The sequence below is a fragment of the Myodes glareolus genome, chromosome 27 (assembly GCF_982192425.1).
Source record: "Myodes glareolus chromosome 27, mMyoGla1.1, whole genome shotgun sequence".
NCBI lineage: Eukaryota > Metazoa > Chordata > Mammalia > Rodentia > Cricetidae > Myodes > Myodes glareolus.
Window position 1 is genome coordinate 2,239,323 of NC_142052.1, and position 12,201 is coordinate 2,251,523.

At 49.0% G+C, this 12,201-nt stretch overlaps 1 protein-coding gene across 1 annotated transcript in view; it reads left to right on the forward strand.

Annotated features, from left to right (window-relative positions):
• Fbxl13 (F-box and leucine rich repeat protein 13) overlaps positions 1 to 12,201 on the forward strand; it is a 171,681-nt gene that overhangs the window by 134,572 nt on the left and 24,908 nt on the right. The window contains exons 14-17 of the mRNA XM_048433517.3: positions 632 to 749; positions 842 to 1,004; positions 3,569 to 3,688; positions 4,380 to 4,506. Coding sequence (XP_048289474.3) covers positions 632 to 749; positions 842 to 1,004; positions 3,569 to 3,688; positions 4,380 to 4,506 — 528 coding nt within the window. The remainder of the gene's footprint in view (positions 1 to 631; positions 750 to 841; positions 1,005 to 3,568; positions 3,689 to 4,379; positions 4,507 to 12,201) is intronic.

Here is a 12,201-nt window from a genome sequence, read left to right on the forward strand (position 1 = left end):
ACTGAGAAACATGAACTGGCCTTCTACTCGAATTGATTCATAGCTAGGAAATCACTTAAATAGTCGCACATACGCATGCACGTACCTTAAAAAGCATTTGAGGGGCTGGAGAGATGGCTCAGTGGTTAAGAGCACTCATTACTCTTCCAGAGGCCCTGAGTTCAGTCCCCAGCACCCACACGGCAGCTCGCAGCTGTCTGTAACTCCAGTTCCAGAGCACCTGACACCCTCACGCAGACACACATACAGGCAAAGCATCAATGCCTATAAGCAAACAACAGACAAAACATCTGAATGCTTAAATACTTTTGGTGTTAGAGCCAGAGCACAATTGTAATTCTCCCAAGTATGACCCAGGCTCAGCTCTGCTTGACTTTAATCTGATCTCCCTTGTCAATTGCCAACTGGCTTTTCCAACATTTCCTTTCCTCATGTAACATTTAATTTCCATTTCTCTACATTACTGAAAATGAACATATTCATAAAATATGAAAACGGCCCTATTTGCTTCAAAATTAGGAAAATGTACCAGTCAGCCTGTCTGCTCTGAAGGTCTTGAGGGAATGCAGTATCCCCTCCTTGTTGGTGCTCCACATCAGTCATCCTGTCTCCGTTTCTTCCTCTCCTGAAGGTCTTGGTTGAGAAGTGTCCCCGCATCTCCACGGTGGTTTTCATTGGCTCACCGCACATCTCTGACTGCGCCTTCAAAGCCCTTTCTGCCTGCAACCTCAAAAAAATTCGATTTGAAGGTCTGTGATACTCAACATGTGACTTAACCTGATTTAATTTCTTCCCCCTGGGCATTTAAAGGTAGTACTTGTATTTTCTTCTTTCTCAACAGGAAACAAAAGGATTACTGACGCGTGCTTCAAATATATAGACAAGAACTACCCAGGTATCAATCACATTTACATGGTGGACTGCAAGGCGCTAACGGACAGCAGCCTCAAGTCGCTTTCTGTTTTGAAGCAGTTGACTGTGCTGAACTTGACCAAGTGCATAAGGTAAAAGCCTGCAGAGTGTGTCAACGAGGTGTGCAAGCAACGTGGATTATCAAGGCTGACCCAGGCTCTTTCGACAGTGTTAGTAAGGGGAGCAGAAAAGGCAGGGTCCAAGTCTTACTGTGTCGGTAGGTTTTCTATCTTGACTGATGAATTAATCATGTAATCATTTCCCCACTGCACATGGCGTTTCCCATAATGCATCTGACCTTACTCATACGCCTGCCCAGTTGGGCACAGGCCCGAGATAGTAAACAGAGGATTTTCCCTGAAAGCTCATTGGAAAACAATTTTGCCGTATTGCACAGGATCCCAAAATAAGTTGAGCTGGCTTAAACTATTTCTCATTCTGGAAATCTGTTTGAATGGGAACTGTCCCAGGCTTGGCTGTTGTCAGGGGAAGGGCCACTCATACTGTTTCGCAGAGGGAAGAGAACAAGTCACGCAATGTGGGTGGGGCCCAGGTGGTGTCCAGGGTTGCTATATAGATTGTGTAGATTGCATGCAGGGAGATGTGTGCACGCAGTATGTTCATGGAAAGCCCACCTGAGGAAAGTCTGGGGTCCCTAAACCGCCCCTGCTGCAGTGCTTTCTCTGTGGACTTCCACCGCCGGGTCCTTGCCCATGGGGCTGCTTTCCTGCTTTTGCAAATCTTATCCGGAGATTCATTTCTCAGTCTTCCACGTTGGGTGCTAGATTTTATTTTCTCATTAACGAAGACATTACTCACTGATTACTCCAGTCTGGTTTTGCTAATACATCAGCTGATTGTGTTTGGACCTCTGCTTTGTCATGCCTCATTTCCCACCCCAGAAGCCTCTGGATTGCCTTCCGAGCTGCTGGTACTACAGCCCGGGTAGGTGGCTAGTGAGGTGCATTATGGGATTCACTAAAATAGTCCATTTGCTGGACTACGATGTTATGATAGTTTTGAATGTCAGCTTTGTCACAACCTGGTCAATCACCTGAAAGGAGTTTCAGTGAGGAATTGTCTATGTCAGGTTGGCCTGTGGGCATTCTGTGTATGTGCGTATATGGGGAGGTGGGGGGGTCCTTGTTAATTGGCATGCGTAGACCCACCCCGAATGTGGGAAGCATTATGCCCTGGTTTGGGGTCCTGTGATGGCTAATCTTGCTTGTTAATTTAACACAACCTGAAATAGGGTACTTCAACTGAGCGATTGCTTCTATCAGGTTGACTGTGGGTATGACTATATCTTGGTTGCTTATAGGTGTAGGAGGGCCTAGCCCACAATGGGAGATGCTGTCTCTGATTAGGTGGGCCTGGGCTGTCTAAAAACTATATCTGAGAATGAGCCGGGGAGCCAGGATCTCCAAGGTTGCTGTTAACACCTTGCCTTTAGGTTCTTGTCCTGACTTCCTTTAGTGATGGGCTCTAAGCTCTAAGATGTGATAAACCCTTTCCTCCCCACATTGATTTTGGTCAGTGTTTTATCATAAGAGCAGAGACAAAGACGGGCCTTGAGTAGTGTAAGAGGGAAAAGGCAGCTGAGAGCAAGATGCCCAGCGGGCAGCTTGGGTACGTTGGGCACCTCCAACTGTCTCTGCTCTTGACCGGATGTGAGGTGACTATCTGCTCTGAGTTCCAGCTTTGACCTTCCCCAATGAGGGGCTGTGACCTGAAACTGCAGGTCAATACCCTTCCTTCTCAGAAGCTGCTTGGCCCAGGGCCTTTTGTCACAGCAGCAGGAAAGACCTCAAATAGGCAATGGCCTTTCGCCTTTTCTGCTCTGCTCTCGGCACATCTGACCAAACGGCGGACACCAAGGGAAAGCGCGCAGCTAGCCTGGATTGCCCTCAGGGCTCCTCCTGTCTGCTGCCCTGCAGGCTGGCTGTGTGTGAATGCTCGTCTTTGGTTTGACCTGGTACAATCCCCTGTCCTGTTCCTCTGGCTGAAAGACTTTCTAACAATGAACCTGGTGGTCTTCAGATGGAATTAGAAATAAAAGCCCAACTGGAAGACAGAGGGTGATGAACCCAGAGCTTCCGGAAGTTGATGCAGGAGTGACTTCAGGAGATGGTGCTGGCCCCTGGAGATGCTTCTGATGAGGACAGGCAAGGTCGGGTTCAGGAGGCTGAGATTGAGGTCGTCTTCCAGATGCAGATTTTCTGTGGTCTGGAGGTCCATCTGTCACCTCGTGTGTTTCCAGTCCAGCCCAGGCGCCCTTGAGTGCAGCAGAAACCCATCCAGAATCTCGAGTCTTACTTTTCCCCGGTCTAAAATCTGGCCGTAGCTCTTTGCAGATCCTGTCAGGTATTTCTTAACCTTTGTTCATTTTAAACTGTAAGAAAGAGATCATCCGTGCAATTAATGATCACGCCATCTAATTAAACAAAATTATTTCGTGGATATCCCTCCTATTACTATCATCTATCCATTTTCTATTAGATTAAGAGCTATGCAATCATTTTTTTTTTAACTTGACAAAGTACCAGTATGCAGATATTTCCTTCTTCGGACTATATTTGATGTGAAAACTGGTGTTACCGCAAGCCTTCTTGCTGTATGAGATTGTTCCTGATGGTCCTCTCTCCCTTTTCTACAGGATTAGCGACGCCGGCCTGAGGCAATTTCTTGATGGCCCCGCGAGTGCGAGGCTCAGAGAGCTCAACTTGACTAACTGCTCCCTCCTGGGCGACACCTCCATCCTGAGACTGTCAGAGCGGTAGGACAAAGCCACACCCTGCATTGGCGTCTTAGCTGTGATGGGAGCACCGAGCCCAAGCCCTCTCCAGCACATTAGGGACTCTGGAGTAGCCCTTAAGCATTGCAGTCCTTAGCCTGAACTCCCTAATCCCATCTGAGCTGCTTCCTTTATTGTCCCTAGGTTGAGTGACATCTCTCTGAGCAGAGATGACCATGTGGGGAGAGTGACTTCCCTGAGCTGTCCAAGGAACCCGCCCCGGTGTAAACCTTACTCCAGGCTTCCCGAGGGCTGATCTGATTGATTGATTCAATCTTCCCCTCCTCGCATTGTTAGAAATCGCAGTGTGAAACTCAATCCCAAACAGCCTCGCATGAGTCCACCTTCCTTCCCTCTTACTTTATCCTGTCAGAATGTTAGTCAGACGTGGTGGGTCGCACTTAAAATCCCAGCACCTCAGAGGCTGAGGCAAGAGGCGTGCCATGAGTTCGAGGCCAGCCCGGAACTACACAGTTTGAGTTCCAGGCCAACACAACACATACAATGAGATCCTGTCTCAACAAAACAAAACAGCTAAACTATTTTCTGCATTGGAACCTACATGTAGGTTAGGAAAAGGCCAATACTTTCTTCCACACCATTTGGTATTCCCAGGGTTTTTCGTTGATGTGTTTGGGACCTCAGGTTAACCCTTCACGGCATTTTCTTTCAGCTGCTTTAATTTGCACTATTTGAGCTTACGAAACTGTGAACATTTGACTGACATGGCAATTGAATTTCTTACAAACATGCTATCCTTGATATCAATAGATCTTTCTGGAACACTCATCACAAATGAGGTAAATATAATATATATATATTTATTTATATATACACACATATTTTAAACAGTCTTATTTTTGTAATATAATTTTCTGGTTTGCAAGAAAATGGAGAGAACAATGTTTTTCTTTCTTAAGTTATTAGATGACAAATGGAAAATTTAGGAATATTGTCTCTAGAATAGTGATAAATGAAGTTGTAAACTTTCATGTTTCTTTGTTTAAAAAAATTAGCAAAATCCAGTATTTTGAGGAAAGGCATGACAGACCAAAATAATACGTAACAGTCTGAAATTTGCTTTATCATTGATGTTTGGTCTGTGTAGCAATGGTATACTTTAGGCGGCAGAATATGTTTTTCCTGTGAACCTCACACTCTGTAAACTGTGTGTGTGCTTTGGGGTTGAAGCTGAGGTCTAGGAAGGTCCCTGACAAGCCTTTGATTTCTCAGAGGCAGTCGGCGCTGCTCTTCCAGGACCAAGTCCGTCCTGCCTCCTAGCACTGAATCAAGTCCTCACCCTTGGAGGAAGGTGCTGAGAGATGGGCAGGCTTTAGCGGTGTACGGTGAGCAAGAACTCCGTACCATAGGGGAGAAAGACAACAGAGGGAAGGCTCCACCCACAGCAACTTGCTAAATCCCTGTTTAAACACCAAAGTCAAATGTCGCCTGTCTGAGACCTCGGAGAAGCCCTGTGTTTGGAAGAAAGCCCAGGAGTTCTACACACATCTTCAGCACCATTAATGCAATCTGCTTCTCCTTGCACCAGACAGCCTTCCGCAGCCTCCAGTCAGTCGCTTTGGAGGAAGGATGTGCCCGTCCCTGGTGTGGGTGCGCCTAGTATTATGGTTTTAAAAGAGCGGGGCGGCGGATCCCCCAGGGGCAGCTGTGGGCCACAAGGGGCAGCTGGTCCCACCAGGAACCGCGGGTCCTAGGCGGGTGAGAGACGGTAGACACGCCATGGCCACGTAGAGAGAGTTTGAGTATCGAGTGTACTTAGTGGGTAATGGAAGGAAGGTGGGGGGAGAAGAGGCAGCCACCCCCTCAGAAGAGGGATGGTGGAGGGAGGGAGGGAGGGAGGGAGAAGAAGAGACAGAGAGAGAGAGAGAGAGAGAGAGAGAGAGAGAGAGAGAGAGAACCAAGCAGATCCAAACAGAGGAAGACCTGCTCCAGCAGAAGGGGTGTGTGTGTGTGTGTGTGTGTGTGTGTGTGTGTGTGTGTGCGCGGGGCTTGTCTCTTAAAGGGACAGGATACCCAGGTGACAGGGCAGACCACTACACCTAGATCCCGCCTGCATTCTGTAAGATGATCTCCTCTCCGCTTTCTTTGGAGTGTCATAGGCAAGCGGGGGTGTGGAGCAGCTTTGTGTAGTCAGTTCATTGCAGTCTGTGTTTGGTCTTCCGTGCATTCAGGATCTGATGTCTCCAGGCCCACCTGATGCTGAGTTCCAGGTCTAGGTAGAGCTCCAAGGTCTGTTTTATCCCAGCTCCGAGGTCTGTTTTATCCCAGCTCCGAGGTCACTTCTCAGGGCTCCTCCGGGTCCCACTCGAGTCTGGTGAGCCTGCGCGGCTGTCTCAGGGTCACGGTCTCAGGTAACCCCACGGATATTCTGCTTTCCCTCATGCATTTGCTTGCCCACAGACCCGTGCCTTGGCCTCTTGATTTTCTGCAGAGTGGCTGACCTCAGGTAAGCTAGAGACCAGTTGAGCTTGGTGCTCACGGTGAGGCACTTGGGAGCGGTTGGCAGGGTTTGCTCCTCCTCCATAGCATGGCCATCAGCTGTACTTCTTGTATGCTCTAATTCCTTCGGGACATCCCTGCTATGGCTTCAGCTCCCTGCATCAGCTTGACCTCTGAGCTCCAACAATACTACTTCCTCCTACTGTCCCAGCATAGGGCAGTGAGCCACGGCTTCTACTGTTCTTGGTATCTGATTTCAACGTCCACCTCGTATCTTCTCAGTTTCTGTACCTTCTATGCGTTCTGTTCTCTGTTAATATCAACGTTTCTCGAGTTTTTAAAATTTTGCTTTCCAAAGTTTTATTTTTTGTCTATGGATGTTTTGTCTGCATATCTGTCCTTGTACCATGTTGGATGTCTGGTGCCCACGGAAGCCGGGAGCACCTTGGATCCCCAGGGCTGTTCGTGCACTGCCACATTGGGAACTGAGCGTGGATCCTCCAAAAGAGCACTCTTGATGGTTGTTTGTTTGTTTCCTTTGGATTCTAACAGATAAAATAGCAAACACAGAAAAACTCTGGTGTCTTTTTCCTTTTACCAGTTCTACAAGGAAAGTGGAATGGTTAGGTTCCCTGGCATGTCTGGAGGTCCTGTCTTCCTGGGCAGCGACCCAGTCTGAGATGGTCTGGATAGACCCCACTGTAGTTCAAAGCCCCCAGCACCACGGACTTTTGCTCCCTTCTGGCTCCTGCCTCCCTTCCCCTCCCTTCCCTTCCCCTCCCTTCCCTTCCCCTCCCCTCCCCTCCCTTCCCCTCTCTTCCTCTCCATTCGTCTTTCTTCCTTCTCTTCCTCTCCTTTCTTCTCATTTTAGTTCTTCTCATTTTTCTTCTTGGCCTGGAATAGTTCTCTAATCTAGGGATGGGGAAAAAGGGGGTCCATGGATTTAACAAACGTTATCCCCTAAATCTTTTAGAACCCAGGCTTTTAAACCTTAAAAGTCCCAGGACCCCCACCCCACTCCACCCCTTGTTCTTCTGTATGAAGTCTCTCCTTGGCACATGAGTAGAGTACCCTGCTGTTGTCGCAGGACCAGGCACATAAGGAAACAGCCAGCGACCACTTGCTTCCGCCGCGGCGCCGACCACGTGCCCACATGCCCAGGAATCTCTGCTAAGTGGGCTTTGAGCATTTAGGGGAACTCAGTTTTCATTTCCAGAGACCACATGTGAAAATTTTAAAATTTGCTTACTGAGAGCAAGTGAGAACCCTAAGAGTGGTCTTGAGCTCTGGTCTCTTTATTTTTATTTTCCCCTGAAGAAAGCCTGGCACTTGAGAGCTGTAGGGACATCCACGCGCCAAACTAAAAATAACACTAAACAGTTGAAAATCTTCTGAAGTTTTTTCTTCCCTTCCTCTGTGTCAGACTCTCATCTAGGGGGCAAGCGATTGACAAGGACAGTGGGTACAGCAGCTGTGAGAGCTGACCTCAGCCGGTCCCCGTGAGTCAGAGCAGCTGAACGCTGTCAGGGCTGATGAGGTGCAAATAGGACTGCAGACTTAGCACTCTGAACTTCAACTCCGGGAAGTTACAGATATTTATCGGAGAGGGAATGTGGCCGGCTGTGCCTAGGGCACAGCCTGTTTTCTAGCTATGCGCCTATGTTAAATTAAATTCAGTTAGAATTTCACTACTACTCGGTTGGCGTGAATTTGTTAGGACTTCTGTATCTGGTGTGGGGAACACCAGAATGAACAAGGCGGCCCTGACCCTTCCTCTCGTTCTTACATTCTGTGGGGCCATGTTGTCAGGCTGAAAGGGTGTGGGAGACAAGGGAAGAGAGGCCTCCTATGGCCGCCTTAACTTCTAAGCCGAGGAGAAAGGGCCAGTGAAACAGTCAGTTCAAGGCCGTTGAGATTTGGGTTGCTGCGGCATCAGGACAACCGTTCATGCACCTATGGCTTGATTCTGAGAAGAGGATTGAGGGATGCTGTGTAGGGGGCAGGCAGGGCCAGGTATCTCTAGACATCTTTAATCTTCCATAACTTCGTAAACATCTAACCAAATTATGTCCTGAATTTCACTCAGATCACTTGGATGTGACTTTATCTCCATGTATATAAAGAGGTTTTCTACTAGTAAAAGAGCTATAATTTGCTGAAGACCAGAGGCTCCGTAATTAGGGCGGCTCAAGCCATCGTTCCGGCTGCTTTGGCCACAGACACATTTGCTGCTTAAGGAAAAATGAGTCAGAGCAGCGTTCCCGACAGATCCGTAGACAGTGGTTTATGAGGACTCTTTAATTTGCACAGATTTAAAAGAATTTTCATGATGAGTCCCAGAAGTGAGTGCTAGGTAGGTAGGAAATCTGCTGGAGTCCCCACACCAGACAGAGATCTCTGAGGACTGAAATCTGTCGCTGTTTCCCAGACCCTCGGGAACAGTAGATCCTGATACACACACGGAACGAAGGACAGGTGGTTGGCAATGTGGTTTCTAACAAGAATAAGACCTGCTCTCGGCGGCTCCGGTTGAAAGAGAAAGCGTGGGTTATTTTAGTGTAGTCTGGCAGACAGGCACAGGTAAAGAGAAATTCATGCTTGTGCAAGGGACTCCGTGCAGTTGGTCTCGCTGCAGTGTACTCTGAAAGAGACGCCGAAGGAAGCTTAGAGCTGCGCTGAGAAGCATGGAGTTGAACAGTGGCAAAGTAGCTCTTGGAGCAGCCACAGTCCACCATGTGCCTGGGATGCGGGGTCTGTACATGTGTGCCTGGGATGCAGGGTGTGTACACGTGTGCCTGGGATGCGGGGTCTGTACACATGTGCCTGGGATGCAGGGTCTGTACACATGTGTCTGGGATGCGGGGTCTGTACACATGTGCCTGGGATGCGGGGTCTGTACACATGTGCCTGGGATGCGGGGTCTGTACACATGTGCCTGGGATGCGGGGTCTGTACACATGTGCCTGGGATGCGGGGTCTGTACACGTGTATCTGGGATGCGGGGTCTGTACACGTGTGCCTGGGATGCGGGGTCTGTACACGTGTGCCTGGGATGAGGGATCTGTACACGTGTGCCTGGGATGCGGGGTCTGTACACGTGTGCCTGGGATGCGGGGTCTGTACACGTGTGCCTGGGATGCAGGGTCTATACACGTGTATCTGGGATGCGGGGTCTGTACACGTGTGCCTGGGATGCGGGGTCTGTACACGTGTGCCTGGGATGCGGGGTCTGTACACGTGTGCCTGGGATGCAAGGTCTGTACACGTGTGCCTGGGCTGCGGGGTCTGTACACGTGTGCCTGGGATGAGGGATCTGTACATGTGTGCCTGGGATGCAGGGTCTTTAAACATGTGCCTGGATACTCCTCCTTCCATTCTGCGTGTTCCTGTGTAGGTAATTAGGGGATCTTGAAAGAGCTAGATTGCCTGCTAATATTCTGGGATAAGTTTTCTATATTAGGCATTGGTCATACTGTCCATAATGATCAGGAAATCACTTCTCTGTCTAGACATTTCTAGACAACATCAAATCGGTTTTTATGTTTTCTTCCTTCTTCCCCTCTCTCCTCCCATCCTCCCTCTCTCCTTTCCTTCCTTCCCTGCTTGCTGTTTTTCCATGCTGGGGGTAAACTGAGGGCTTGGTTCAGGCTTGAGCAAGTTCTGACTCCATCAGGTTACACCCCACCCTTCTTCACACCTCTGTTTTGAGATAGGGTCTCACAAAATCTCCCAGGCTGGCCTTGGGCTCGCCTTGCAGCCCACACAGGCCTTGACATTTGAAGGTCATGCTTCAGACTCCTGAGAGCTGCCTTATAGGCCCACACCACCAGGCCTGACAATATATCCTTTCTTTCAGAAAACAAACCATGTGGCGACATAATTCTCTGCATGGATATTAGCTGAGCATTGTTCATGTCTAATGTCCTGTAATTATTGCCGCCCCTTTTTACAGTATAGCGCCCTTGTACTTGTTGCCTACTTAGAGACCTTCTTAAAAGTTTTGAAAGCACACCAGTCATTTTCAAATGGAATTGCAAGAAATCCAAATCTAATTAAATTCAGTTCCCATGTTAATTTGAATTGTAAGTCACAAGGCTAGTTTAAGATTATTTTTAATGAAAACAAAGACAAGCAAGCAACAACAAAACTATGATGAAGCAATCTGCTGCTGGCCCTGCTGTCCTGTTGTGCAGAGATGAAATCAGAGGGCCACGCTGAGCCGGTCCCACCTTGTGCTGGCCCTGCCTCTTGCTGGACACCGCAGTAGGAGAGTTGTTGGCCCCCACGCTCAGGAGAGATGGCCCTGCCTCTCACCGTGGTAGAGGGGGAGCTGACCCTAACGGCATGGGTGTAGGGGAGATAGCTCTGCCCTCTCACCTGAGGCAGGCGGCCCCAGTGACCTACAGTGACCAGCTCGGCTACCACCCAGGCCCACAGCCAGGCCATCCGTGACCTGCTGGAGCTCATGAGGGGGCCGGTCCTGTGGAACAATCCCTGCAGGATCTCTACGACTCAAGTCAGCTGCAGGATAGCTCAGGAGTTCCCGTGAGGACCCAGAGATGAGCGTATGAGCAACTGGAAGCCTTGAACCAGACCAGTGATCACTGCAATAAACACCACAAGTCAGTCCGGATTGGATGAAAGGGTCTCCTGCGTGACACGCCGTAACCCCCAATGCCACCAGTACGAAGGAAGAGGTGGGAAAGATGGGGGAGCAGACAGGATTTTTGTTTTGTTTTGATTTGAATTTTTAAAAATTTTCTTTGGTGGAGGCACTGCATGGGTGCCGGGAAGATACGGGAGGCCCGGGAGCTGAGTGGAATTAGGGTGCGTGATGTGAAATTCCCAAAGATTCAAAAACGAAATTATGTTAAAAAACACTTGGCCCATTATTCTTATTTGCTCAGTCCGCTTCCTGTGCATTCCGGGCTCTGTGAGGGTAGAGGCTGGGCATCCCCTCTCAGTTCACAGGAAGCTCAGGATGCTTGTACCCGAGAGCCGGTGAACGAAGAGACCCGGCACCATTTCCTGTCTCCCCACCACACACTTAAGGCTTCTTTAAATTCCGCCTTCTCTCAGCTCTGCTCTGAGCTGGAGCGGGAGCACTCACAGCTGCATGTCTTAATCCGCTGACCCGCCTGCTGGAGACCACCCATGTGCACGGAACACACACGGATAAAGCTCCAGGTCCAGGACGCGCAGCCTTCAACCAGGAAACCCGGGATTCACTTGGGATCCAGGCTATAGGAAAAGATGAGAATTAAAAGGAAGACGAATGAATTGGCTTTGAATTTTCAAAAATAAGAACAAGAAGCCAGCTGTGGTTCTCCACAGGGACATGGGCCTCCATTCCTTGTCTCTAGCCAAGATAGGATGTGAATCTGCAGATCCCATGACCTCCTTGGCTTCTCTCACAGACGTCACTGTGCCTGTCTCCTGTGTCCAGCCAAGTGCCCACGGAAACTAAAGAGAAGCAAGGGTGAATGTCTGTCGTTGCCCTCCCTCCTTCCGCCCTGTTGGGGGCAGCGGTCTCATGGAGCTGCCCCACGCCCAGCTACCAGGGATGCTGGGCTCCCGGATACAGTCTACCTTCGTATGTGCTGGGCAGAGTCTGGGCTCCCGGATACAGTCTACCTCTCTATGCGCTGGGCAGAGGCTAGGTGCCTTCGGGCCTGAATGGTGGTCAGAAGTTACCACAGAGCTATCTGGAGTGGCTCAAGCTTTAGTTTCAGTACTTTAGGAGGCTGAGGCAGGAGAATTGCCATGAATCTGAGACCAGCCTGTGCTACATAGTGAGTTCCAGGAAAGTTTGAGTTACAGTGTAAGGCAGGCTCAGAAAGAAATAATTAAAAAGAAGAAGAAGAAGAAAACTAAAAGTGAATGTGATCAAGGGATTCACACTAACAATAAAGTGAGGAAAAGAGAACAAAGATAATTGAGGGAAATCTCTTTATAAAATCAGAATTGCTAATTAGACCATCAAAGGTCTAATTAGTTTGGGAGCCTAAGATACATTTTCGAGAGGACTGTAGTCT